Source organism: Temnothorax curvispinosus, unplaced genomic scaffold (assembly GCF_003070985.1).
Source record: "Temnothorax curvispinosus isolate PA1 unplaced genomic scaffold, ASM307098v1 QBEX01013732.1, whole genome shotgun sequence".
NCBI lineage: Eukaryota > Metazoa > Arthropoda > Insecta > Hymenoptera > Formicidae > Temnothorax > Temnothorax curvispinosus.
Genome location: NW_020223512.1, coordinates 230,179 through 255,577, shown reverse-complemented (window position 1 = coordinate 255,577; position 25,399 = coordinate 230,179). Strand labels below are relative to the sequence as shown.

Below are 25,399 nucleotides of genomic sequence, written 5' to 3'. Positions count from 1 at the left end.
ATCGTCATCCGATCGTCGCAGGGTAAGATGCTGTCCTTCGCGGCGCAACGATTCCTTATCCTTCAACCGCGGGTGATCATTATCGGTTTTTTTCCCCCCCACACAAAGACCCAGGTATCCCACATACGTGCACATATACATTGTGGACGTGTATGTGTATACGCGTATGTGGAAATGTCTGTTGCCGCGCCGGCAACTGGGGAGGTCCGTTTCCATCCTCAGGCGCGTTATCGCACGACACTCGCGACAACGACGTGACGATCGTAACGTGAAGAGATCGGAAGATGATACCGAATGACACACCGTATATATACGTCGGATGGAAAAGGCAGCGCGATTATTAAGTGCGTCGACTCTCGCGATTATACACGGTGTCGCAAACGTGTGCTCGCTGGACGCGTTGGGAAAGGACGCGTTAGTGTGCTATTGTGAGGGGAAAAGCCGATAGAAGACGTTAAAAGAGGTAGAAGCGACGAAACAATCGCTGATTTATCCGATTTTGTGCGATCTGTTCGTAATTGATTGTGTATTTTTTTTGTTACCGGCGCAATATTTTTGCCACGATATATCTTGACGAATGGTTTACACAATATTTTTCATTTCGAAAAAAATTGTCTTTGCGTGTGACAAGTCCGGAGTAATATAAGATTACTCAATGTTAGCTTCTCCAATAAAGTTCACATATAATAATTAAATTAGTTACTTGCATAATATATTGCAAAATTTAACAATTATAGTACAACAATAAAATATAATTTCGGCGCAATGAGATTTTAGTGTTTCAGAGAATAATTCGACAATTTTATTGTCAAGTTCCATGAAACCGTATCGTCCACTGACTGAAGTTTTCGACACCGGATTGTATTGCTTTTTGCTGCGATTTCACATTGCCGCTGATGCAATCTAATTTTTCAATAATTACGACCCGTGTTTTAAATGAGACAAATTTTCAGCGTTCCGAATATATTCGCGTCGAATCGAAATAAAATTATGTAACTCTATTTAGGATACAAATCGATAGATAATAAAGCTATCCAAATTTTCAGCGCGATAGTAAAATTGCATATTATCGTACATTATCAAAGTTTAACGAGATAATTGGTTCCTTTTAAGATATAAGATATATCTCGTATCAATAACAATAAAAAAGTACTGGGAGAATTAGAAGACAGTAATTTTTCAAAAAAATTCTTACCCGTACATTTTTATTTTTCCAAAAGTGAAACTATGAGAGTTTAATTATACTCGGGTTAATATACAAAACTTTATATTTGTTTTAAGAAAATAAAAAAAAGAAGATAACAAAGGGAAATACACTTCTTTTAGAGCCAGTTTTACCAACGTCAATTTGTAACCTTCGAATAAACTCACTCTTCATCTTTTTCTAACTGTCCCTCTTGGAAAGAGACAAAGAGTAAGTTTAATCGAAGGTTACAGTTAATCGGAGATGGTAAAACCGGCCCTTAGACGTACGAAAAGTTCTTGCAAAACACCTTTGTCTAAAAATTGTAATTACAATACTTTTCATTCGACATGATTTCCTCTAAGCGAATCTTTAATTAACTAACGCGATAAATTGACAATATGCCCCCCCGGGTCATAACACATGAAAAAAATATCTCTTCTTGTCAGATGCTGCAGACAGATATCGCGCGATTATTATCTCTAATATTATCTGTAATAAGATCCAGGAAGTGAGGATTTACTATCATCAATAACATCGTATAGAAACTTGACTTTCAATCCTTGATTCGCAAAAAAGATTAGATTGCTTTGGGTAAGATAAATCTAAACAATAAAAGGGGGGGGGGGAGTGAGGAAGAGATGAAGATAAATATTTCTCTTGAAACAAATATATGTAACAGTGAAAAGCTTGACTACGCGGAAATTGCTCTCGGAGACTTGAGACGATACTATTTCTTTAGTAAGCTAATATACTGCACCGACACAGAATTTACACGGTAACGAAATACTCTCTGAAGTCGTGAAAAGAGATCAAATATATTAAAGATGCACGAGTCGGCGTCTTTAACTACTGACTGTAATAAATATCCACGAGAAATGTCCAGATAAAGCTCGGTCGTAAAAAAAGATTAGGCACGTATCTTTGTAACGAATTTTGAAAAGATCGAGCAGTATGTAGCTTCATTACGACCGAAACTGCAGTACGCGAAAGCGAAAAACATTAAGCGGTGGATCAATCCAATATTATTATTAGATAATTTAATATTTTTTTATCAATTCCCATCCACGTATTTTCAAGATATTGATTAAGATTTAGATTCGACAATTAAATCTTAACTTATCTTTTAACTTTACCCAAATCTTGTACGAATAATTATCCGATAATTAAATATTTAACAGAACGGAAATTAATCTTTTTGCTCACGCGAATCTGTAATGCGATATCTTGTAAGATTGATCACATTATTAAAACTTGTTGCGTTTGCAGTGAGGAGGAATCGGAAGATTCATCACCATGTCGCTAATAGATGCGTTGCTCGCGGCGGTGGGCATTAACGACACGTCGTCTTATCACGGCGATGGAGACCATCATCACTCCAAGGACTCGGAACATGACGTATTGGTCGCTAAGGCCGTCACCATGGTGGTTTTATGCACTGTCAGCACGATCATGGGCATCATACCGATGTTTCTGGCCAAGTGGTTGAAATGGGACATGAGCGGTCAAAATCCCAGGTAAAAATGTCATCTTAAGCGAAGAACAGTCTAACCGTATAGATAAGAATTATCGCAATAGTTCTCAAGAGAGTTACTTAATCGTATTGTTTAACTGTTCAACTATTTACACTTTCGTAAGTTATATGACAATAATCTTGATAATATTTTCTGATACTTTTACTTATCCGTAGAAAAACTCCACGAGATAAATATAAAAATTGAAATTTATTTATTTATATTTCGCGGATATTCGTACGGCAAAGTACGCGAAAAACGAGTAAAATCGAAGAACAATTCAAATGACATAAGTATAAAATAACATATATTTGCGTGTGTCTCGCCGATATCGTTTTAAGACCGATGATGTAAGTTGACGAGTTAAATCACTAAGTATATCGCTTTATCGCGCATAGATCAACGAGGATGGTGAGTATTCTACTTGGCTTCGGCGGAGGCGTTCTCTTCAGCACGACGTTCCTCCACTTGATACCAGAAGTCGCGGAAGGCGTAGACCACCTCGTCGAGTCTGGCCAGATGGCACGGCTCAACTTTTCACTGGCAGACATGCTTGCATGCGCCGGGTGAGTCAGAATCCTTTGACGTCATTAGATGCAAAATATAGATGCAAAATAAAGTAAAAATTCCTCCACCTCCGCGAACGTGGAATATGTATCTCTCCAGTGAGATATCTTCGTCTCAATCAGAAGCAATATATTATTTGTTATTCAATTTAAAATAAAATTATTTATCTGATCGTATAAAAATTATTAAATTTAAAATTATTTATCTAATCGCGATGAAGATAAATTACTTGTACAATTAATTCAACGCAATTTTACGATGACATGTTAATCTTATTAATATTTTTTAATAATGTTAAATTTACAAATGTCGCTGAAATAGCACACACTTCGGGATTAGGACAATTAAATTTACCGCGGATTTCCACCGCAGGTTTTTCATCATGTATCTCGTGGAGGAGTCTGTGCACACGTATCTCAGGAGGCGGCAAACGGATAAGCAGGATACCGTCAAGAAGGACGTGAATCTCAGCACGAACGAATTGGTGGAGAACGGCGGCCAAATGCCGCCGCCGGGCGATTGCAGCGGTCACGCACACACGTAAGCCTGTTTGCGCGCTCCCGACTTTATCAATCGTTTTATATATCATTGTCGTGCCGATGACACTTCGGCGGCGCGAAGAAACCGCGAGAAAAACTTCATCCTCTCTTATTAATTTATAGGGGCCACAGCCATTTACCGGCGATAATGGACGACGACTTCGTGATAACTTCGCTGAGAGGATTATTAATAGTGCTCGGCTTATCCGTGCACGAGCTGTTCGAGGGACTGGCGATCGGTTTAGAGAGTTCAGCCGGTCACGTCTGGTAATTGCATCGTGAATGTCTCTTCAATTCCTAATTCGAGCCGCGCTCATCTGCGCTCGTGCTCTAAATTAAACCGTTAAAGCAGGGACCGACAAACTCCCTCATGCTATTGAATGTAGCATTATTTTCACAAACTGCTCTGCGTTTGTAATTGTAACGAAAAAAACGTTTTAATAATTTTAAATTATACCAATTTTATTGGTATAATTTGGATTCAAGAACCAAAATTAATATAAATTTTTTTAAAACATCACGTTGTTAAACTTGGATTAATAAGCGCTGAGATTACACTACAAATTCAAGTGTGTCATTTTTATACGCATAGACGTCTGAAAATGACACATATTTGACTATAGCTCTTTTTACATGTTTCTTCATGTGTTAAATTACGTTATTTAACACGTTTATCACGTATTTAACACGTTAATCATACTAAATTAAAAGTTAATACGTTCAATCGTGTTAAATGGTGTGATTTAAAAACGGCAAGAAATGTGTAAGAAGAACTTCAGCTAAAAAACACACTTGGATTTGCAGTGTAAGCTCGTAAATTAGCTGATGCTTAATAAAGTCCACCTTACAATTAGTAATCGCGCCACATATTTTCACGTACCGTCGGATTTAAGTCGCTCTCGTGAAAAGATCGAGAGCGACGATATGACAAACAATACGAAATCTATCTGATTCGCCCGTAGGTACATGTTCCTCGCGGTGGCGTCGCATAAATTCGTAATTGCCTTCTGCATCGGCGTTGAACTGATCGCGTGCAGAACCAGGACGTACCTGTCCGTGATTTACACGTGCACGTTCGCCGTGGTGTCGCCGATAGGGATCGGAATCGGGATGGCACTCGTCGGCGGTGGAAGCGCGTCCGGCAGTGGACCGATGGCGGTAATATTGCAGGCAAGTTTCTCAATCTTTTGAGGGGAAATACCAATTCGACGAGATAAAACATTTCAATAACACGACCGATGACACATTCATAATACGCGTGTCAGAGGAAAATCTTCATTTTCAAATAACACTCGGGATACTGTGTAATCTATGACTGATCGAGCAGCAATCGCGCGGTACGTAAGGTAAATGTACCGATGCCGAGACACTTAAGACCTATGTCTGGACCTTTATCATTTTAGTTTTTAATTTTAATTTTTAAATAAGTATAACGCGCGAATTAAAATGAAAGATATTTTTATCTTTGATTTTTACCTTAAAAACGCGTGAAAAAAATACCTTTATCGCTTTCTCTTCTCGTCGCAGGGATTGGCGTCGGGAACCCTCCTCTACGTGGTGTTCTTCGAGATCTTGCAGGAGCATCGCACCGGGCTGAGGCAGTACCTCTCGATCCTCATCGGCTTCCTCGTGATGTTCGGGCTACAGATGTTGAGTAAGTATATAAACAATTTTATTTCGCGCTAAGCGACATCGTTTTTACATCCCTCGGTGATAGCAGGCGTATGAGAATCGGGGTATTTAGCGCTGTAAGTAAATACCCGATCTTTGCGCTCCGTTAAACGCGTTTCTCATATCTAACAAGTAGAACTGGGAATTTTAATAGATAAGAATACTGTATTGATACGTCTTGCACTTACTTATCGGCTCGTCCGTCTTCTGGAAGTGCGCAATCTTTCCTCGTATCAATTACGTGGAAAAATAAGAACTAACACGATAAAAAAAAATGATATTTATAAACGAGAATAGTTTGTAAGAATAGCATTACGCGATAAGAGAATCTAGATTACGCGTAATTAATGATCAGTTTATTTTTCAAATTCCTAGCTGGGATAATTTTCGACCGATGTAAGTTTTTCTCCATTAATAGATACGATTCTTTTATCTCTAAACAAAATCCACATTAATATAACGTAAAAACGAAAAGATACGTTTTAATTTGATGAAAGCACACAAATCAAGTGGGAAAGAACGCGACAGCATTGTGTGAATGAAATTTCGAGATGTACCGAACGAGGATGATGGTCGAGTGTACGTATCCGAGGTCAAAGATCATCGACGCGGCCGACACTTATCGATTCTCAGCGAGTAATTATTGTCGCTAGTCAACAGTCAGCTTATCGCGACGCATAAGTGTGCGTACGCGCGTTCGTTAGTTTTAAAAGAGCGAACAGGCAATGCGCTTTTGTCGAAGCTAACATTCGAAATGACGTACAAATTGTACATACTACAGGATATGATATAGCAAGGGGAGAGCGAAAAGAGAGAGGGGGGGGAGAAAGAGAATGTAGCACAAAACGCAAAGGACATCCTGCCTGATGATTCATGCGGCACGGTTTCCCGTAACGTTTGATTTTGCTCGTCGTGAAAAATTCTCCCGCTTGCAGTCACTCGATTGTCGTTCGACGATAATCAGAAAAATTGTCGACACGAAAAAGCGCTCCGTTCGCTCGGTTTATTTATGAGTCACTCAAATTGTTTCTTTTCTTGACTCGCGCGCGGCGTCCTTCACATTCGCTGGAGCGACTTATCACTCAGCGATCGTAAGAAGTAAAAGGAAAAATGGAAATTATCGCAAAAATATATAGCGCAATTAAAATCGTGATTATTTCGTTATCAGCGTAATTAACGTAAAACGTAACATTAATTACGCCGTCGTCAATTTCGACTTGAGCTTTAATGACTTCGAGGACGTTCAATGGAGTATCCAACGTGATAATGGTATATCCTTTCGCTTTTCGCGCGAAAAGGGTGAAAGTATCCATAGAGCCGGCAAATAATCACGGAGGCGTGATCGTCTCGTTGGCCCACATCGCTAAATTCATTCGCTTTTGCTTCGAAAGTGACTTCGAGTGCAGTGCCAACGTCTTTACTTTTACATTTTCTCATCCGTATCACAACGCAATAGAAATTGAATAAATCTCTCTCAATTAAGAGAAATTAATTTCTACGAAATTGCGCCGCTGAATCCTCTCGGGAAGAAAGCTCCAGGAGGGTTGATTTCTCGGGAATTTTCACACTCTTCTTATCTCTCCGTTCCTTTACTTACTTGTCAGCCTCTTGTCAGTCGTCCTCGTTATGTCGCCGCTACGCTCAAGAAGATTCATTTCTTTTGCGGTCTAATTCGCGGCGCGAACGTTATTTACGACACTGTGGGCGCGAACGTGTAATAGACCGCGTCTGCACGCGTGCCCCTTGCACGTATACACGACGACGTCTCCGAGTGTCGTCGACGGACCTCTCGCCATTCACGTGTGTGCACGTGTGTTGTACACGCGCCTACGCACGAACGCGTTCCCTCCGCCGTCTGCGCGAAGGAGGGAAAACGCATCACGCGTTGCTCCTCGTCGGACACGGACCAGTTACAGCGGTGTAATCGATGTTTAGCGTGCCCAACAATTGCTTGAAAACAAAATGGAAATTCAGCATTCTCTTACCTTTTCCCTCCTTCCCTCCTTCTCCTCGATCTCCTTTGCTTGTCCTTTCCTCGCTTCATTTAATTCAGTCAAGTTCTTTGTGCCGCACTTTTTCTCTATATTTTTATCATCTCTCGCGTCCTTCCTTTTCTTCTTTTCCGTTTTTTCCTCCTCCTTTCCATTCTACTTCCGTTCCCCGTGCGCGTTCCCGTTCTCTTTTTTCTCCCCTCCTTCGATTTCGCGTGCATCTCGACGAGGGCCGTCGGTCTTGTACGCCACTTAATGAGGGACGATCAGTCGTGGTGCAGGTGCCAGAAAGAGTATGCACGCTGGCAAGTGAACGTTGGACAAGGACGAGCGTAGCGGTCGCGGGAGTGGGCAGGAAACGGTTCGGTTCGCACTATGTAAGACGACGAGGCGGCGGCCGAGGGGTCCGATCGAGCCGAGTTCCCCTCGAGACCGGAGTCCGGAGTAGTGTCCGATCGGCCGTCGCGCCGCGTGGAGCTTACCGTCGTTCGCGATCGTTCGTTTCGCGCAAGATCGCAGAGGGTACAGCCAATCGAGGAACCTCAGGTTCCAGTTTCCGACGCGGATTGCCGCGAACGTCATCTCGATTGTCCTCGCGCGAAAGAGTCCTCGAAAATCGGAGAACGGGACGTCCTCGATAGAAAGTGCGGGGTTCGTGAGATGAATCTCGTCGACAGGAACGCGCGAATGAGAGAGGTGGTGAAGTGGTGACGAAGTAAACTCTCTTGCAGGCGGATTTTACTCTCGACACTTGATTCGCGTATGTTTGCCGAGATATACGTGGTGATTGCTGCCTCGATATTGTGAAATCCTCGAAAAAGAAGACGAGGGAGCAAAGTTCCTTTCTTCATATCTTCGTTATATATCGATATCGGTCGAACGAAATGGAGGTGGACAAAACGTCCAATATTCTTCTGATGTCGAAGATCGGCGCGATGGTCGGTCTTGGCTTCGGTTCCCTCGCCCTGGGAACGTTGCCGTTGATGGTGGGACGTTACAGGACCAAGAGGCGACTTCGTGAGAAACGTCGCCAAGCGATCTCCTCCAATCATTCCAGCACCTTCACGTCGACCTCGACGTCCAACGCGTCCACGCCGATCGTCGACTCGGCCTCCGCGACGAACAAGCAAGTACGTCTGAGAAACGGTCCAGAAATCCTCGATAGTTAGCAATATCTGGTCCACTTCCGCAGCTCTCCGGAAGGCTCGTCTTTGTGCCGGTCGTAAATCGAATTCGACTTGCCGCTGATGTTTTGAGTTAAAGTCATATTCGTAGAAAAATAACGGATATAACCAAGGATACCGGTGGAATATCCTTGACACCGATATCCTAGCATATCTATTAAATGTATTTGCGCTGCATGTAGACCGTTTCTTTTTAATTCTACGGTGTTTTAAATTCCTGAATATCAATCAGTTCTAAGTTCTACCGTCACTGAGTCTTTACGTGTCATTTAAATACTATCTAATGTATCAATATACGCGCAATCGCAAACACACCTAAAACGGCACAAAGTCGAGACGGATAATATTTGATAACATTTGATTGGAAGGAAGGGAATAGAAAGGTCGTGCTTGCAAAAGATGTTTACTTCCACAACTCGCTTAATGATTGACGCTCGATCTTGTTGTCCGGAGTAGCTGCTGATTACAGGGTGCTCGGTATTTTACAATTGGCATTTGTGGACTATTTGGAGTCAATTGAGTCTTGATTCTTTTAGCTGCAAACACCGTGTACATGTATTTAATTATAGCAGCGAAAGCTAAAATTTTAAACGATCAATTGCAACTTTTTCGTAAATTTAAAAAGCGACTCCAAAGCGGTCAAAGAGTCTGTAGAAATTGATAACCCGAGCGCCCTATCTAACGAATATAAATCCTAAAAAACGGATCCCAAAGCATCGCGGCATCGTCCTCAGGGTCTCTTGACGTCGCTCTTGCTCTGCTTCGGCGGCGGCGTGCTCCTGTTTACGACGTTCGTACATCTGGCGCCGGAAGTGCGCGCCAGCGTTGAGAATCACCAGTCGAACGGACAGCTGCCCGATTTGGGTACCCTCGGTCTGGCGGAGCTGCTCTTCTGCAGCGGCTTCTTCCTCGTCTATCTGGTCGAGGAAGCCGTGCATGCCGTCCTCACCGGCAAACCCGAGTCTTCGGAGGCGTTGCTCTATCGGACGGTGTCGGTGCGAAGATGCAACAACAATCAGACGGGTCCGTCGGGTTCGTCGATGATGTCGAACGGCTCGATCACCACCGTGTCCACGACGACCAAGTCCACCGTGTGGAAAGACACCGACGATACCGAGGATAACCGGCATCGGGTGAACGTAGACCGGTCAAAACTCCAGCTCGACGATTCTCGCGATCAGGCGGGCAAGGACGACAAGGTGCTGCCGGCTATATTCGTCCTGCCGGTCGCGTTAGCGGACGAGGGACATCGGGTTGTCCAGAAGCATTCCGATTTAGAGCTAGCGATGCCGGAACTGGGCTACTCGGTCAATCATCATCATCATCATCATTCCCACGACCATCATCAGCACGGCGCGATGATGCAGAATACCTCGGTGCAAGGACTGTTGACCGTGCTCGCGTTGTCCTTTCACGCGATATTCGAGGGTCTGGCGGTGGGCCTGGAACCGTCCATCAGTTCGGTCGTGTATCTGGCGGCCGCTATCGCGACTCACAAACTGGTGATCTCCTTCTGCGTGGGAATGGAGCTCTACGTGGCCGGCGCGTCGACCAAGACCACCCTCGGCTACCTGTCGATCTTCTCCATGGTCACGCCGATCGGGATCGCCGTGGGACTCGTCCTCGATCATTTCAAGAACGATAGCGAGAACCTGGGGCCCACGCCCACCATACTCCAGGGCATGGCGGCCGGCACCCTGCTCTACGTGGTGTTCTTCGAGGTGCTGGCGCGGGAGAGGGCGAACGAGAAGAGCGGCTTGCTGCAGCTGGTCGCAATCATTATCGGCTTCGCGCTGATGCTGGGCCTGCAGATCGCCAGTGAGTTCGTTTCCCGGAAGACGAGGGGAATCCCGCGCGTCTCTAGAGGCGCATCGGAGCGTATCGCGACGCGACACACCGCCGATGCGCCGGATAAATACATTATCGTCATCGCGCTCCGAACCGTCGTCCTTCAGCGTGGCCCGCGCATACTGCGCGTTTCCGTTTTCCTCTTGCTTCTCGCGTGACCGGTGAATTTCCGCGTGTCAAAACCGGGAAATCGCGCGGCGCGCGAATTTATTGCCGTAGGGTGAAAGTCCATCCCGGGGCACCATTAGGATTCACCGGAAGCCATCTCTTCCTCGACTTCCTCGATTCGAATTTGCATGATGTACGAGCATGCATTTATTATTCATAGAAGCCAGTTTTATCCTGAATAATTCAGACATTTTTCCACAGGATGCTTTAAGGTATTATGTAACATTTTACATGTGTGCGTCGATTGTCGATTCGATGTGCACTTTCCCTAGGCGGAAATGTCGATTGGGCGCCGTTCGATATCCTCGCGATTAAAAATTTTCAGAATCGCCCCCGACTCGGTGCAAACTTGTTACAGGTACGCCCTTGATACACTTCACGTGTTGGTTCATCACGTAGTTGTCTAATCTATCGATTTGCCCTAAACCGACGAGGTACGACCTGAAAAGTCAGGGTCAGGACAAATTGGAGAAGTGGGAGAAGCGAAAGGATCTCTCGTGGCAGAAATTCTCGTAGCGTGCAACGCTCGTTCGTTCGAAACTTGCCGCGAAAATAGATCTTATCGAGAAGTTATTCCGTTAAAAATTACATACGAATCCAGCAGACACTTGTATAGGGGACATACGCATACATATATGTATGTACGAGTACGCCTGTACGCAGAACTAAATTATTCGCTGATCTCGAAACGCCAGCCGATAAACTCTGTTCGCTTTTGATAATTTAAGCTACTTTGTTGTGATTGTTATTCCAGTCGAATGCGGTTAATGACTTTGATAAAATGACGCGGATTATGGATTCTAGCAGAAGCGACAAGCTATTCGTATAATTAATCGTAAAATCTGATTCAAATTCGTACTTTGAGATTATATTCCCGTTCCTTTTTTCACAGTCAAGGACATTCGCCTTTACTTTTACGATCCGATATTTCGTCTCTATAGAGTGAGGCCTTTTTCTCTTCTTTAATTTTTTCAGCATGTAAAAATATGCAACATTAACATTACATGATGTAATTGGAAATAACACCTAAAAGGATTTCATTTCTGACTACATAAAAAAAAGTTTACGGCTCGGTAGCTCGTTCCATTAATTCCGAATATTTTCGACAAGGTTGAAGACTTAATTATAATATCGCTGACGCGATATTCGATAGCACGCATGCCGCATATATTACTTTGTACCCAATAACAGATTGCACGCGTGTCATTTCGCCGAGAAAGTAACAACAGGTGGCAGAGATGGATCGTAATAACGGTTATACACCTCTGCGGATGTCATCCGTTACGCAATCTTAAATGCATCCTGACCTTCTCACGAGAATGCGAAAGATTCGCGAAATCGTATAGCTGCAATGTTCCGTTTCCACTCAAAATGACGCAATATGCTACACGCATTAACAAATCTTGATCTTGTGAAATCACAATATAGAGTACAAGTTAAAATAAATACACAGGCATATTAATATCATAATTTCTAATACAATACACGTATGTGTATAAAAATAGCATTACGCGTGTTCGGATATACGTGTGTAAAACGAAATATTATCTTATGAAATCACAACGTCATAAGAGCACAAGTTAAAAAAATACCTAAGGCATATTAATATCATAATTTCTGATATAATATGTAAAATAGCGTTACGCGTATTTATATTCGCGGATATATGTGTATAAAGCAAAAATATTATAATACGAAGGAAATTGGGCTACATGCTCTCTATACCATATCCGTTAAACGGTTTATTGGAGCATTTACTCTGCATAAAATACGAGCTCGTTACTCCTACTCGTGACTGTACGAAACGTGAACTTTTACACAACTCGCGTCGGCTGCCATATGATTGGCAAATTGCATACGGAAACAACCCACTTCTTCCAAGACAGACACGGGTTTCACGTGGCGGCACGCTGGAATGATCGTGCGTTACGGGAGGGAACATTGTCATGCTGACGACAAGCAGACGAATCTCGATCTCATAAGGGATCTGCTTATAGTCCCAAGGCTTTCTCTCCACCCATGGCAATGACCCGGGACGGGTAGGTCGATGGACGATCCGACCGACTTTCGACGGCTTTCTCGACCGTTTGACGGCATTTTGCGATGACGAAATTGCCGTCGAGTGTCTGAGTACCGTTTGGAGAAGTTTGCATGTATATGTATACACGCGCGGAAGTTAATTACGGAGCGCTTCGCGATGAACGGCACGATCGATGCAGTGGAAACGGACGGTGCATGATCAGACGCGCGACTAGCACGCGTTTAAGTTTATATAGGAGTTATAACTTTATCGCGAAATATAATATTTCAAGGAAACTTTTATAATTCATTGTATTACTAACGTATTATTAGCTCAGATAACTAATAACGGTATCGAGATGATTCCAGGATGATTACTGAAATCGTCGATTATTACCTATTGGAGAGCTGTCTTATATTCGGCTCGACCAAGCCGCTCGCTTTATCGTCAGAAGAGTCGCTTCATTATCGTTGATTAGATACTTTCCGATGCTAGTTGAGTCCAATAATGTAACGTTAAGTATTACCGTGCTTCGCGACGGGCCGACCTTTCTCTTTCGCGATGATAACTAATAAAAACAAATCTCTTACTCTTACCGAATTATCCCGTAAAAGCATATGAGGATTTAAAATAATAATAAATTAAACTAAATTAGAATAAATTCACAAACACGTATTTTCGCAAATACCAAAAATAACAAAAACAACGACTTGCTTCACCAGTAAATAATTTTTTAATTAAAATAAATTCACAAACATGTATTACCACAAAGTTAAATAACGAAGTTGAATAACAAAAACAATGACTATGCTTCATCAGTAAGTAATTAAATAATTAATGTAGATAGCTCTTAATCGACCCAACTGGCGACATTTATTAATTTAATATCACGACGTTTCACAAGTGTGTAATATAATAGATTAGGACTCTTGATTAAAATTTTTTGTGAATCTACTATATCACACACTTGATAAGAACAAAAATCCATCGTCGAAACGTCATGATATTAGGTGCTTTCCATTTACATCGAAACTCAGATAATTCTCACTTGTGACGTTGTTCTATCCTTTTTGGCAATTAATGAATAATAAAGACAGAATCACATCACAAGTGAGAATTATCTGAGTTTTGATGTAAATGGAAAGCAACTATTAATATAATAAATGTAGCCAAGTGGGCCAATTAAAAGCTACCCGCGAAAGTTAACTTATTTAAAAAATAAAAGAGTGAGACTTTAGAATTCAATTGTTCCTTCATCTAACGATATAACAAATGTGGAATAGAAAGAGAGAGATAGAGAGAGAGAGAGAGAGGGAGACGGAAGAACCTATTTCTTAATTTAGAAAAACGGAAATTAAGACACACGGAAACGCGCAAAACAGTTCAATCACTCTAATTCCTCATTTCCGCAATTGGGGAGGTATAACTTCGCAAAATGAATTGCCGCGCCAGTTTCTTTCACAGATCTCGCGCGACTGGTTCCCTCCGCGCTTAAAAAAATCGCCTGAAAATCTCAAACATCCACGCTTTCTGTCTACAGCCGCCCATTCCCACTCGCACGGACATTCGCACGATGGCCACAACCACACGCATACGATGGAGGAACAATACGATCACGATCACGACCACGATCATGATGACGATCACGATCACGACCGCGGTCACAAGCACAACGTCGTCACGGGGGCGATCGACAAGGTGACCAACAGCATCGCCGAGGCCCTCTCCAACGCCTTCACGTCCTCGCCGTCTACGGGACAGTCGAACGACGCGAGCGAGATCAGCCCGTTAAATCCTCAGCGCAGTTAGGGGTCCGATCTTCGGGTTCCCGCAAGTACCAAGCTCCACGGCTGAATCCTCTTCAGAGATTCAGCGCAACCAAGATCTCTCGGGAACCTCGAGGATCTCGAGATGCCTTTACTCAGGGGACTCTTCTCACGCGCATTTTTTTATCACTTAGCGAAATAAGAAAATGAGATATTGAGACGAGAGGTAGATCAGGGTCGAGCTGACTTTTTACCGTGTGGATTTTTGTGCGCCGGGGAAAATCGGATCGACGAATCCGAGACCACACGTTTTCCTCACAGACGTGGCGCAAACGGCGGGAAACCCGTGTCGCGCACCGCTGCGCAACGTTGCATTACGATAAGATGTACGTCTTTCATCGACTGGAAACTCCGACTGGAAACTGCGCGTCGGAGAAGAAACTTTACGGACTTCTGACGCTTTCGCTAGACTATCGCGATAGGTCAGAAGAATTTCTCGCTCAAAGTCGCGATCGGCAAAAGACGCTCGTGCGCCGATATATTGTATTTGTGTACGAGGCGAGTTTGTTTATTTTTTTTTTAGATACGTAATAGTGAGTAAGTTAATCTGTAGTTGCATGATTATTTATAATAAGTGCCTTCGAGACCAAGATACTCCACGGTATCGAAAATATTTATTGGTAGTAATGTACGAAGGTGTTCTCTATGATAGCAATATAAAAAGAAATGGACGCCGAGCTTTTATCGCGAGAGCCGCGGTCCATCGATTTCCTAATTACTCAACGAATCCGTACAGGCTATGCGTATTTATAATAAGGAATTTTAATAAATTATCACAGATATTTTTTATTAAGACCGTCGCATTCTTTATACCTATATATAGCGATAGAACGAAATGGGAATCCGGCAGATTTTTCAGACCTCGTGATTTCCTAAATATTCATCTCCCTTCATATTTTTATAGAAAGTTAATTAGTAGAATTTTTATTATTTTTATCTCATTGTTCCAAGACTAGCTAGAGTCTTATCTTTTTGAATTGATTATAGTAAAAATTATTCACGCTTATTTGAAAAACGCACTTTTGAAATTCTCCCTGGGGCAAAAACGCTTTCGTAAACGTCATCCGGGTGTCGCGTTGTGAGCGGTTATTGTTGGAAAGCATGCCGTGTCATTATTTGCGGTGCGTCGAAACAATAGCGGCAGCGTCGAGGCACGAAGAGGCACGCTGCGCCATGCAGCGATCGACCAACGTTTGCGGTTATACAGGGTGTCCCTGTTTCCTAAGGTCAAGAGAACGATACAATTTCATCTGTTGAGCCTGATTCCCGGAGAGTCATTCGTCATTTTCGGTCGTTTGCAAAAAAAACGGCGACACACTTGATTCTTTTGCCAAGGACAAATTTCTTCTAAATTGGCGAAGAGTACCGGCGTAAGTGAAAGAAAGTCTCTTGGACACCCTGTATATAGGCCCTCCATAAAAAGCCCTCGTACGTCTGCGGCTCTCGACGTACGGAGTGCTGTCTTAACAAGATAAATTATCGGATTTCTGCAGTTATAGGGACGTATCGAACACGACGCGCAGAGTAAGACATCAAGATTCGAATCTTCGTCAATCGATCGCGTTTAATCTCGTCCTTCATGATCGGAAAGCAATCCCAAGATTCATATCACGAACTTTCCACGTTGCGATACGCGATCTTAAAAGTATCGATTCTTACATAGGTCATTTATTTATTGTTACAAATAAGCTTAATTAAATAAACTTAATTGGGTATCTTCTCGTGTGACGAACGAGCATTGAAAATCAAACGGTAGACTACGAGGAACTCGACAAAGTATCGCGGCGAGTATGTTCGTTTGTATCGCTTTGAGGCTCCCCCCTTATCTGGCTCGATCCTCGCCATAATCGCACGAGGGTGCAATAGCACGCGTAAATAAACGATAAAGGTTTTGAAGAAACAGACGCGTTTCAGACAATAAGAAGGGGACAGTAAGCTATCCGTTTACGCCGCCTCTTCGCGAGAAGCTTCGCGCATTTCTGACATTCCAAGTTTTCAACTCTTACGTGCACCTTCGAGTTATTTCAACTGTTAAACGCGCGCGATCGAGTTTATATCTACCAAAAGCCATGTCGCGTTTTGGATATTTTCTAGAATAATTTGCGTGATAAATTTTAAACACTTTTCGATTAAGTAAATAATATTACTTGGCCTTCGTCTTTACAATAAGAATTAGAAATGCAAAATGGACGATGGAATTCAGGCAGGTGAGGAAATTCGTGTTTCATTCGTGTCACAATTCGTATATTTATATATTTATGGTGACAAGTTATCTACACATGACGATGCATCCTTATGCAGCTTATTATTATAAAACACGTTTGTCAATAAACACACGACGCTCATACTTCCCGACTTCCTAAACGCGCCGGAATTACGAGGGTCACGGTTTAAGTTTCCTAAAGTGCGTGCACATTATCGATATACCGTAACGAACAATTTATCAAATGCCGTTCAACAATGCCGGCTTTGCGGCGAATGATGAGCGAAGAGAAAAGCGTACGACTGTTCATTTAACGCGTTCGCTACTCACGTAAAACCATCTTCAACGCTATAGAATCGCCGATGTCACATTTTTTTTTGTGCAATACGACAATTCACACTTTCGGAATCGATACGAGTGTCGCAGTATCCACTCGTATCTCTCTTTGTTGTATTTTTGGTTTTCGAAAGGAAACGCGCGTATATAAAACTCGTGGTGAAAAAAACACAATTACTTACATATACTCGTAGTTTGTACCCGAAAAACGTTTCAGGAATCCGACCGATCAAGCGTCGAATCGCTCTCCACAATCTCTCGCCACATGAAACAAAAATTCCACGAGATTCGAGAGAGCCGCGCTCAAAATGCAACAGACAAATGGTGCCGTGTTCCTTGTTTCGACGTAGTATACAATTTCATTCGGTAACAAATTCGAGATACAAATCCAAAGTAGGAAAGAAAAGGATAGAAAGCGTATGGGAGCAGCCTACTTTTTTGCTATTTGCCCGTCCACAAATTCGAGATAACTCGAGCCGACTTTCAGAAATGCCACTCCGGTGCCGATTCCAGCTATCGTACAGCAGACCGGGCTTGGCGGAACTATGGAACGTATCACTGCCCACAGCAAGACCGAACCCAGACTCAATAACACCGCTCCGGTAGCGCTGAAAAGTAGATGGGACATAGAAGTGGGAAATAATTCAGTTCTATTCGAAAGGAACGTACACGTATAAGTGTATCATCAACATGAAACCTCACCTGTATAGAATCCTTACAGACTGCGGCGCGGATTTCATGTGTTCACGTGTATAGATGTACGATCCGGTGCCAACCAAAGTGCCAGCCAACAAGAAATTCGTAATATCCCTCTTTGGGAACACTCTGAAAAACCAAGCCAACGTTATTTACAATGTCTCTCTTAAGGGTGCTACTCATAAGTCAGATCTTACATTTAAGATCGTCTCAAGATTCTGTACGACTCATTCTATTGGCTACAGAGTATCTGGAGATAAACTTAAAAACAATCTTATACATAAGATCTGACTATATGAATACCGACTACAGTCAGATATATTTTTATATTTAAGATTGCTTCAAGTTTATCTTCAGGCACTGTATGGAGTATCTAAACATAAACTTGAGATAATTTTATAGGGTCTGAACATAAATATCATTCGTAGTCAGATCTTATATTTAAGATTGTCTCAAGTTTATCTTCAGACGCTGTATAAAGTATCTGAAGATAAACTTGAGATAATCTTACAAGATCTGAATATAAATATCATCCGTAGTCAGATCTTATATTTAAGATCGTCTCAAGTTTATCTTCAAAAGCTATACGACTCATTTTATTGGTTACGGAGTAGATAAACTTGATAAACTGAAGATAAAACTTAAGACGATTTTACATATAAAATCTGAATATGAATATCATCCATGGTCAGATCTTATATTTAAGATTCTCAAGATTCTGTATGACTTCAAATGCTGTATGACTCGTTTCATTGGCTACGATGTATCTAAAGATGAACTTAAGACGATCTTATATATAAAATCTGACTGAATATCGGCCATACATTCTCCGACTTAAAAATCTACGATACATTTATTTGCCGCGACATCCATAAATTGCATGGAGTTACGTAAGAAAAGAGAGAGAGAGAGAGACACACACAGAGAAAGAGGAGGAACGAGAGGAAGGAAGACTCGTCGCGTCGCACTCTTGCATCGCATAAAATCGAACCACGAGAACTTACTTGACGACGAGGCTCGGGTTCATGACGTTGACGGACATCGCGGTGTACGAGACGGCGCCGAATGCCGGCGCGTAGAACTTGGCGAGGTTGCACCGCGTGACCGGTCGCAGGCCGAGCTTCTTCACGACCGTGGAGCAGACACCGTCGCCGCTGCCGCTGCCGCCAGCGGCATCGCCACCACCGTTTCCTCCGGCCATCTCTCCCTTCGTCGTTGTGTCGCGACGCGTTTCGCGCGTTTCCTCGTGGCCGCGAGTCACCGGAAAATTTCTCTCCGCAGGGCAGTTGCCGCACGTACGCCAAGTGTCGTCGTCTCGACCGCGAGACGGCGAGACTTTGGTCGGTAACCTTTACGCTCGCACCCACACCACACACGCACCAACACGCACGCGCGCCGCCGCCGCGCGGGCGCATACGCACACGACACACGGCCGCGTGACGTCACCACGAGGCGCGCATGCGCGAGACTATACATGGCGGACGGCGGCCCCCGCCCCGCGACCGCTCCAAGCGCAGCTGTATCAACAGATGGTGCGCATATGGCGGAGAAGAGCGACGGATGCGAATACCTGGTGAACCTTTGTCGGTACGGAAGGTATACTTGTGTTCCCGGTGCAGAGGTTTGTCGACTCGCGACGATTGTCGGCGCCACGGTGTCTACAGTTTACGTTAGTTTACGTGACATTTACCGCGTCTTCGGCATTCAAATCGTGTCTTATAGTCTGATCGTGTCCCTTCCGGATGTTGGGAGACGTTCCGCGTCTCGCGATTTCGCTCGATATCGAAGATTAAATGTATGTGCCGTATGTGCGATGAAACTTGACGTTGACGGCATTTGGATTTAGGAACATCGCGGGATCGTTTCCTTAAAAAAGTGAGTATAACCTGTTTCTGCATAGCGACTAGCGCGCAATTAATTTGGGTCAAGCATCGTTGTGTCCTATGGTTCCAGGGTGGGACCGAAGGCACTAAGTTTCTCTCAGCCGAGAGAACTAACCAAAAAAAAAGCGATTAGCGCGAACTGACGCGAACGTAATTGCGATCAACTCCGATTGATTTATGGCCACTTCTATCAATGTAGATTAACTTTAATCTCGGTTTAATTTACTTTATCTTTCTAATTCTTAGAACAAGAAAAAAATTACTTTAAGAGACGACAATGAATGGTTATGTTAGTTGGAGTTTGATCGCGAAGTTCTGCACCATCCGGCAATGAATCCGCCAATTTATTTTCTGCTTACACGTGTTTTATTGCGGTTCACTACAATTACTACTGTTCCGTACATTACGTATAAAAATTCAGGTCGGTATACAATATGGTAGTTGTACTGGTTGTACATCGTTCTCCGGGTGTCGGGAAACGGGAAAACCCCGTCAGCGCCGCGCGATATCGAAGAGACGTTGGCGCGATGTCAAAATTTAAGTCGACTTTTGCAGGTATTCTGCGCCAGCGACTTCTCCGCGTGTGTCTCCTCCTTTTCCTCGCAAATATTTACACGCGTCGTCCGACGACTCGTGGAAATGTTCGACCGAGATCCCGCGGCCTCCTCCGGCACTCCGAATCCAGCGATCCTGGGAGTCGATTATGTATCTCGAAACGAGGTGAAAATTACAAAAGTGAGGAAATTTACTACAGTATTTACGATTTTATTATGTCGAAATCTAGTAGATCTGTTTCCTTTCTGTAATTTTCACTTCGTTTCAAGGTACACCAATCGAACCCCCTGAATTCAAGCCTCGACGGGACCTCTTTTCCCCCGATGATTTCTACGCGAGCTCGTCTCATCTTTGTTTTCCTACAAAACAGAATCTCGATATCTTCGATCGTTGTCGCTCGAAGGGAAACCCTGGCGAGATCCTTGCGCGCGCAAGACCTCATTATTTCGCGGTTTGCAGGAGCTTCTTCTCGGAGGATCCGATCCTCAGGCATTTGACTGTCAGAACGACTATCGTGACGACGGCCCCGACGAAGGAAACGATCCCGAAGACCGCCAGCACCGCGAACCAGTTCTTGAACGTGCCGATCCTGGTGTCGCAATCGTAATCGTCGGTGTCGTTGAGATTGAGAGCCGACAGGTTGACCGGCCTCAGGGAGATCGATTTGTATTTGCGTCTCGCGACAGTCGAGTTCCGCTCCTTCCTGACGAATCGGTAGGATATGGCATAAGTGAATCCCTGCCCATCGTGGGACCCTTTGGCGCTGTAGTACTGGATCAATAATTCGTTTCCGCTAGACGTCAAAGGTACTTGGATGTTGTTGATGTCCCAGTGAGACGCGTCGCAGTAGGACCACATCAGGAAGCTGTCGTTTACCTATTAATTGTTGTGTCGATTTCTTAGAACACAGCTCAGTATACGTGCGAACGCGACGACCACGCGAATAAAAGATGAATTACTAAGAAAAAGAAAAAAAAAAGGATTTATTTCGCAAAGATGCCCGTAACTTTTCATCGATCTTTAGGATTTCAATCTTCGAAGTTGAATATGCAAAGATTCTCGAATTTCCCGTTCCCCTCTCATCCATTTTCGTATTTTTAATAATTTAAGTTTTATTTAATTAAAATTACAATTTGTAATTAAAAGCATTTTTTTTGTTGAACTATATAAGATAATTTTATTTAAGCGAGTTTTCTTTGTTTAACATTTCTTTGTCTCCATGTTTGTTTGCACGTTAAATAAACGCGCGTTTGCGTGATGGATAAATTCATTTTAATTACTAAAAATAGTCTTATTTTAAGATTTCCACATTGAAACTAAAGATATTTTTAAATCAAGAATATTCTTTTTTTTTCAAGTGCGACGGAGCTCGCGCTTACCTGTGCTCCATTATAAACGGTGATTTCGTTGCCCGGACAAGAGCTCAGGGTGAAATTTTGCTTCCCCACCTCCGGCTTCTCGTGCTCGGGCTCGTTTCGGAAGATCTTTATGTGGATCGAAACCTTCTCCGAGGCTCTACCGAGGAACTTGTAAATGCACACGGTGTCGGGGGGATACCAACTCCGCGGGGATCGGATGTTCTCCCTGCCGCCGTTCCGCGGCCGCCCGGTGCTCCTGTACGCGAATTCGCATCTCGCGCGTCTCATCACCTCTCGCGAGACGCGCTCCTCGTGCAGGGTCACTTGGAACCCGTCGTGGATCACGGTGCCGTCCTCGCGCGCAACGAACTCCAGGATCACGTTTTTCCCGCGCGAGTAGATGCGCGGCACCCGGCCGCTGCCGCAGAACCTGGAGATCTCCAGAATTTTGCCGTTCACGTTTTCCAGAAGCGCGAGATAGTCGCCGTTGCCGCACGCGATTCCCGTCGATCGATTCTCCCTGAGGTATTTGGATTCCGCTGCCTTGATGGATTATACGGGGCGTACATCGATTTAGGTGAACAAGTAGATTCGGATTCGGAAATACATTCCTTGATTAAATATTCTCGTTAAGCGAGAATGTGATTCTCCTCGCGCAGTCATCTTCTAAATCTCGATATTTTAATGCGATAAAATATATACTGTCAATTCTACGCGAGAAATGTATTATTCGAAAATAACGATGAAAAAATCGAATTTTAACATTGCTATATATAGATCATTATTTTAAATAACAATATATCTACATGGAAAAAACGGTTTTACTGAAGTATTTAAAAATTTAGCTAGATACAGAGCTGAAAATAATTTTGTTGCACCATCAAAATAATTATATAGAACATTCAAACTGATTGCTAAAAATGTCAAAATTTTTTACAGCATTAATATACTTCAGCGACTTACTATAATTATTTTGATGATACAACAAAATTTTTTTAGATCTGTATCTAGCTAAATTTTTAGATACTTCAACAAAACCGTTTTTTCTGTGTAACAATTGAAATAACACTTTAAAATACTATTAATTGAATAATAAAGTATGAAGAAACGCATATGTATTTCTTTCTACAGAGCAATTATTAGCCAATTAGCAAAAAAAAGTTCATTGATTGTTCGCTAATGCGCCTTTCCTTGGTCTTAAACTACATACCGTTGCGCTACTGATCATCTCGCTCGGCCTTTCGGAATCGCCATTGAAGACGACCCCTCGATGGTTCTTCCTCGTTATCTTCGGACGCATTGATTTTATGCGAAGCTTCGGCTCGCTTGTGTCGAACCTAGGCGGCATCTCTTTGTGACGATACTGCCTCCCCATGCTGTAACGTTGCGTCGCCTTTTTCTCGTAATGCCTGAGCCTTGTTAATTGTCCACTCGTCTCCGCGGTGCGTCTCATCGCGGGAATCCGGCTCCTGTGCTCATTTCTCGATCGATCGTCCCCGATAATAGATTCATCCGCCTCGACGTGTTCCCGACCCCACGCGATTGACGATCCGCCCTTTTCCCCGGACTCGAAGGAGTCCTCGCAATCCTCCATCTGACAGCTCTCCTGATCGGTGTAGTTCATCAAGTCGAAAAGGTCCTCCGGCTGACCGCCTATCCTGAAGCGACCGGCGTGCGACTCCAAGGATACCCTGCATCTGAGAATTATACGGATCGACCGAATTCGGCGTTCAATATATTCACCGCGCGATCGCGTAATGTTGCAGGTAATTTTAGAACTCTGAAATAGTGAGAATTTCATCTCTCTCGACGCTTATTCTCGAAAAACATGTTCCCAAATTAGCTCGATAAAGAAGGAGGGTCAATAAAATAATTTTTGGCCTCCACAGGATTTTCAAAAAACAATTTTTTTTTGTATGAGCAAAAATATTTCATTAGTCATGAAAAAGGCTCAGGTACCATAATATACCTTCACTAATTAATAATTAATTTTGGCTTTATGGATCGAATTTTTTCTCATCTAATGGTTATTTTTGACATTCCTAGTGATCATACAATACAAAAAAATTGTTTCTCGCAATCCTGTGGGGGCCAGAAAACGCCCTTAGTGATCATTCTCCTTTCACCAGAACGTTCGAACGACTCGACTGTTCGATAGTATTTGACAAATAATTCGCGATGACGTGTAAGAAAGCAGAATTTGCAACTGGTTTGCTGACGCGGAGGAAAGGTTTGTTATCTTGGCGAACCGTTTGTTCCGAAATTTCGGCGAACTCGAGCTTAACTCAAAGTAGTCGAACGTGCGCACCTAATCCCACGTGGGTAGACGCTAGGATAGCCCGGCGAGGTCAGCCTGCAGGATCTGTGCTCGTTGCGCACGGTGCACTCCACGGGGCACGTCGGCGACGTGGAGGCGGAGTAGCCGCGATGACGCTCGACCGCCAGGCGGATTGGCAGGATGGAGAATTGAGCGGAAAAGATGACCGGATGCGCCGAGGCGAACTGCTCGTCCGACGACAGGGTGATTGTCAGATTGGGACCGCGTCGTAAAAACAGCCTGCGGAATCGCAAACGAACGGGAGGATTTAGATAACCCACCCACCGGAAATCGACGGGATCTACCCCGGTCCGCGAAAGGGGAATGGAGTACCTCGTGGCGTTTCCGGTCACGTGGCCGCAATATCGACCTGTTGTTTCGTCGTCGGGATCGTCGGCGCTGTCTGAGAATTGAAAATACGCCCCTTCGCAACGGGCCTCCTTCAGAAAGCCCACCTGCAACCTCCTCACTTTCACTTCGATCACCTACAATAAGCCCACGTATCGTGAATTTAGAGAAGAAGAAGAATTATCCATTTCTCTCTTCGACTTTTATTTGATTATATAATTGCACTTATTTTTTTATTAAGTATAAGTTGTAATTCGTTGAAGATAATTATTGCAAATATAATTGCGAATAACCTGCGGATCCTTGAGCGGTGCTCTGATTCGCACGATGCATCGACCCATTCGTCCCGTCCAGCGAATCCAACCAACTGAATTTCTGATAGTACGATTGCATCCTATTGTAAACGCGAAAAATGTATCATTCAAATGAAAAAAAATAACGTGTATAGATACCTTGCGTTTACAGCAAAACAAGCGCAGGTATACGTAATAAAAAAAAAATGGGAAAATCTTGTCTGAAAAGACCTGTGGGTCTATTCTGTAGCTCTTAACGACAGTTTCGTTATCGTTATATTTGCACTGCGCAGATATTATATATGGTAAAAAAGCTGCGCAATGACAATATAACGATAACGAAACTGTCATTAAGAGTTAAGAATAGGTCCACTATGATGCGTATTCCAAAACGCAGAATGCACCGATTAAAAAATTATATATTTCTTATTTTCCATTATTTTATCAAAGATATGCGCACATACATATAAATCATATTATATATATTTATATAATAAATCATATTATATATAATATATAATAGAAAATGTTCGAATAATATTTTGGACAAGTATTACGCGTTCAGCTATCTCGAATAATATTTTGCATATCACTGGTTCTTTTTTTACAATATTCCTTCCGCAAAATTTCCTCGAGATCTTTCGTCAGATAAATTATCTCGCAGGAAAGGACGAGAAACGGTTATCGAAATGCCGCCGGTATTCGCCGACGAAAACGCGATCTTATTTATATAACGACCCTCCAACCCTTCACCGGACTAATGAAATTACTCAGAGTTTACCGGCTAATTAATTGCCATTGATGTAAGCAATCTCGCTGAACTGTGAGGCGCTGCTGCTGGTTTGCCGATATCGTGTTTCGTCCCGTGTACTTCTGCTTCCCGACTCAGCTATATTTGT

General features: G+C 43.2%; 3 protein-coding genes across 6 annotated transcripts in view; 1 reads left to right on the top strand and 2 right to left on the bottom strand.

The window, feature by feature from the left end:
* LOC112463892 (zinc transporter ZIP1-like) overlaps positions 1 to 15,304 on the top strand; it is a 19,251-nt gene extending 3,947 nt beyond the window's left edge. For 2 of the 4 annotated variants that reach the window (XM_025030570.1, XM_025030572.1), the window contains exons 2-8: positions 2,453 to 2,700; positions 3,096 to 3,263; positions 3,637 to 3,804; positions 3,927 to 4,070; positions 4,766 to 4,973; positions 5,331 to 5,457; positions 14,226 to 15,304. In XM_025030570.1, the coding sequence (XP_024886338.1) occupies positions 2,480 to 2,700; positions 3,096 to 3,263; positions 3,637 to 3,804; positions 3,927 to 4,070; positions 4,766 to 4,973; positions 5,331 to 5,457; positions 14,226 to 14,494 (1,305 nt within the window). In that variant the 5' untranslated portion in view covers positions 2,453 to 2,479 and the 3' untranslated portion in view covers positions 14,495 to 15,304. Of the gene's footprint in view, positions 1 to 273; positions 464 to 2,452; positions 2,701 to 3,095; positions 3,264 to 3,636; positions 3,805 to 3,926; positions 4,071 to 4,765; positions 4,974 to 5,330; positions 5,458 to 7,058; positions 8,596 to 9,383; positions 10,468 to 14,225 lie in introns of those variants that run through there. The other 2 variants (XM_025030571.1, XM_025030569.1) reach the window with 2 other exon arrangements.
* A 1,434-nt stretch (positions 15,305 to 16,738) lies between these two features.
* Positions 16,739 to 19,135, bottom strand: LOC112463896. The gene is made up of 3 exons (XM_025030579.1): positions 18,751 to 19,135; positions 17,753 to 17,875; positions 16,739 to 17,658 (listed from the first exon to the last, which is right to left on the bottom strand). Exons 1-3 carry the CDS (start codon positions 18,945 to 18,947, stop codon positions 17,481 to 17,483), a joined length of 498 nt encoding a protein of 165 aa, XP_024886347.1. The 5' UTR covers positions 18,948 to 19,135; the 3' UTR covers positions 16,739 to 17,480.
* Positions 19,136 to 19,785: 650 nt separating this feature from the next.
* LOC112463882 overlaps positions 19,786 to 25,399 on the bottom strand; it is an 11,146-nt gene continuing 5,532 nt past the window's right edge. The window contains exons 3-8 of the mRNA XM_025030552.1: positions 24,501 to 24,601; positions 24,193 to 24,344; positions 23,851 to 24,099; positions 22,753 to 23,239; positions 21,564 to 22,085; positions 19,786 to 21,060 (exon numbers count right to left, since the gene is read on the bottom strand). Of these exons, the coding sequence (XP_024886320.1) occupies positions 20,626 to 21,060; positions 21,564 to 22,085; positions 22,753 to 23,239; positions 23,851 to 24,099; positions 24,193 to 24,344; positions 24,501 to 24,601 (1,946 nt within the window). The 3' untranslated portion in view covers positions 19,786 to 20,625. The remainder of the gene's footprint in view (positions 21,061 to 21,563; positions 22,086 to 22,752; positions 23,240 to 23,850; positions 24,100 to 24,192; positions 24,345 to 24,500; positions 24,602 to 25,399) is intronic.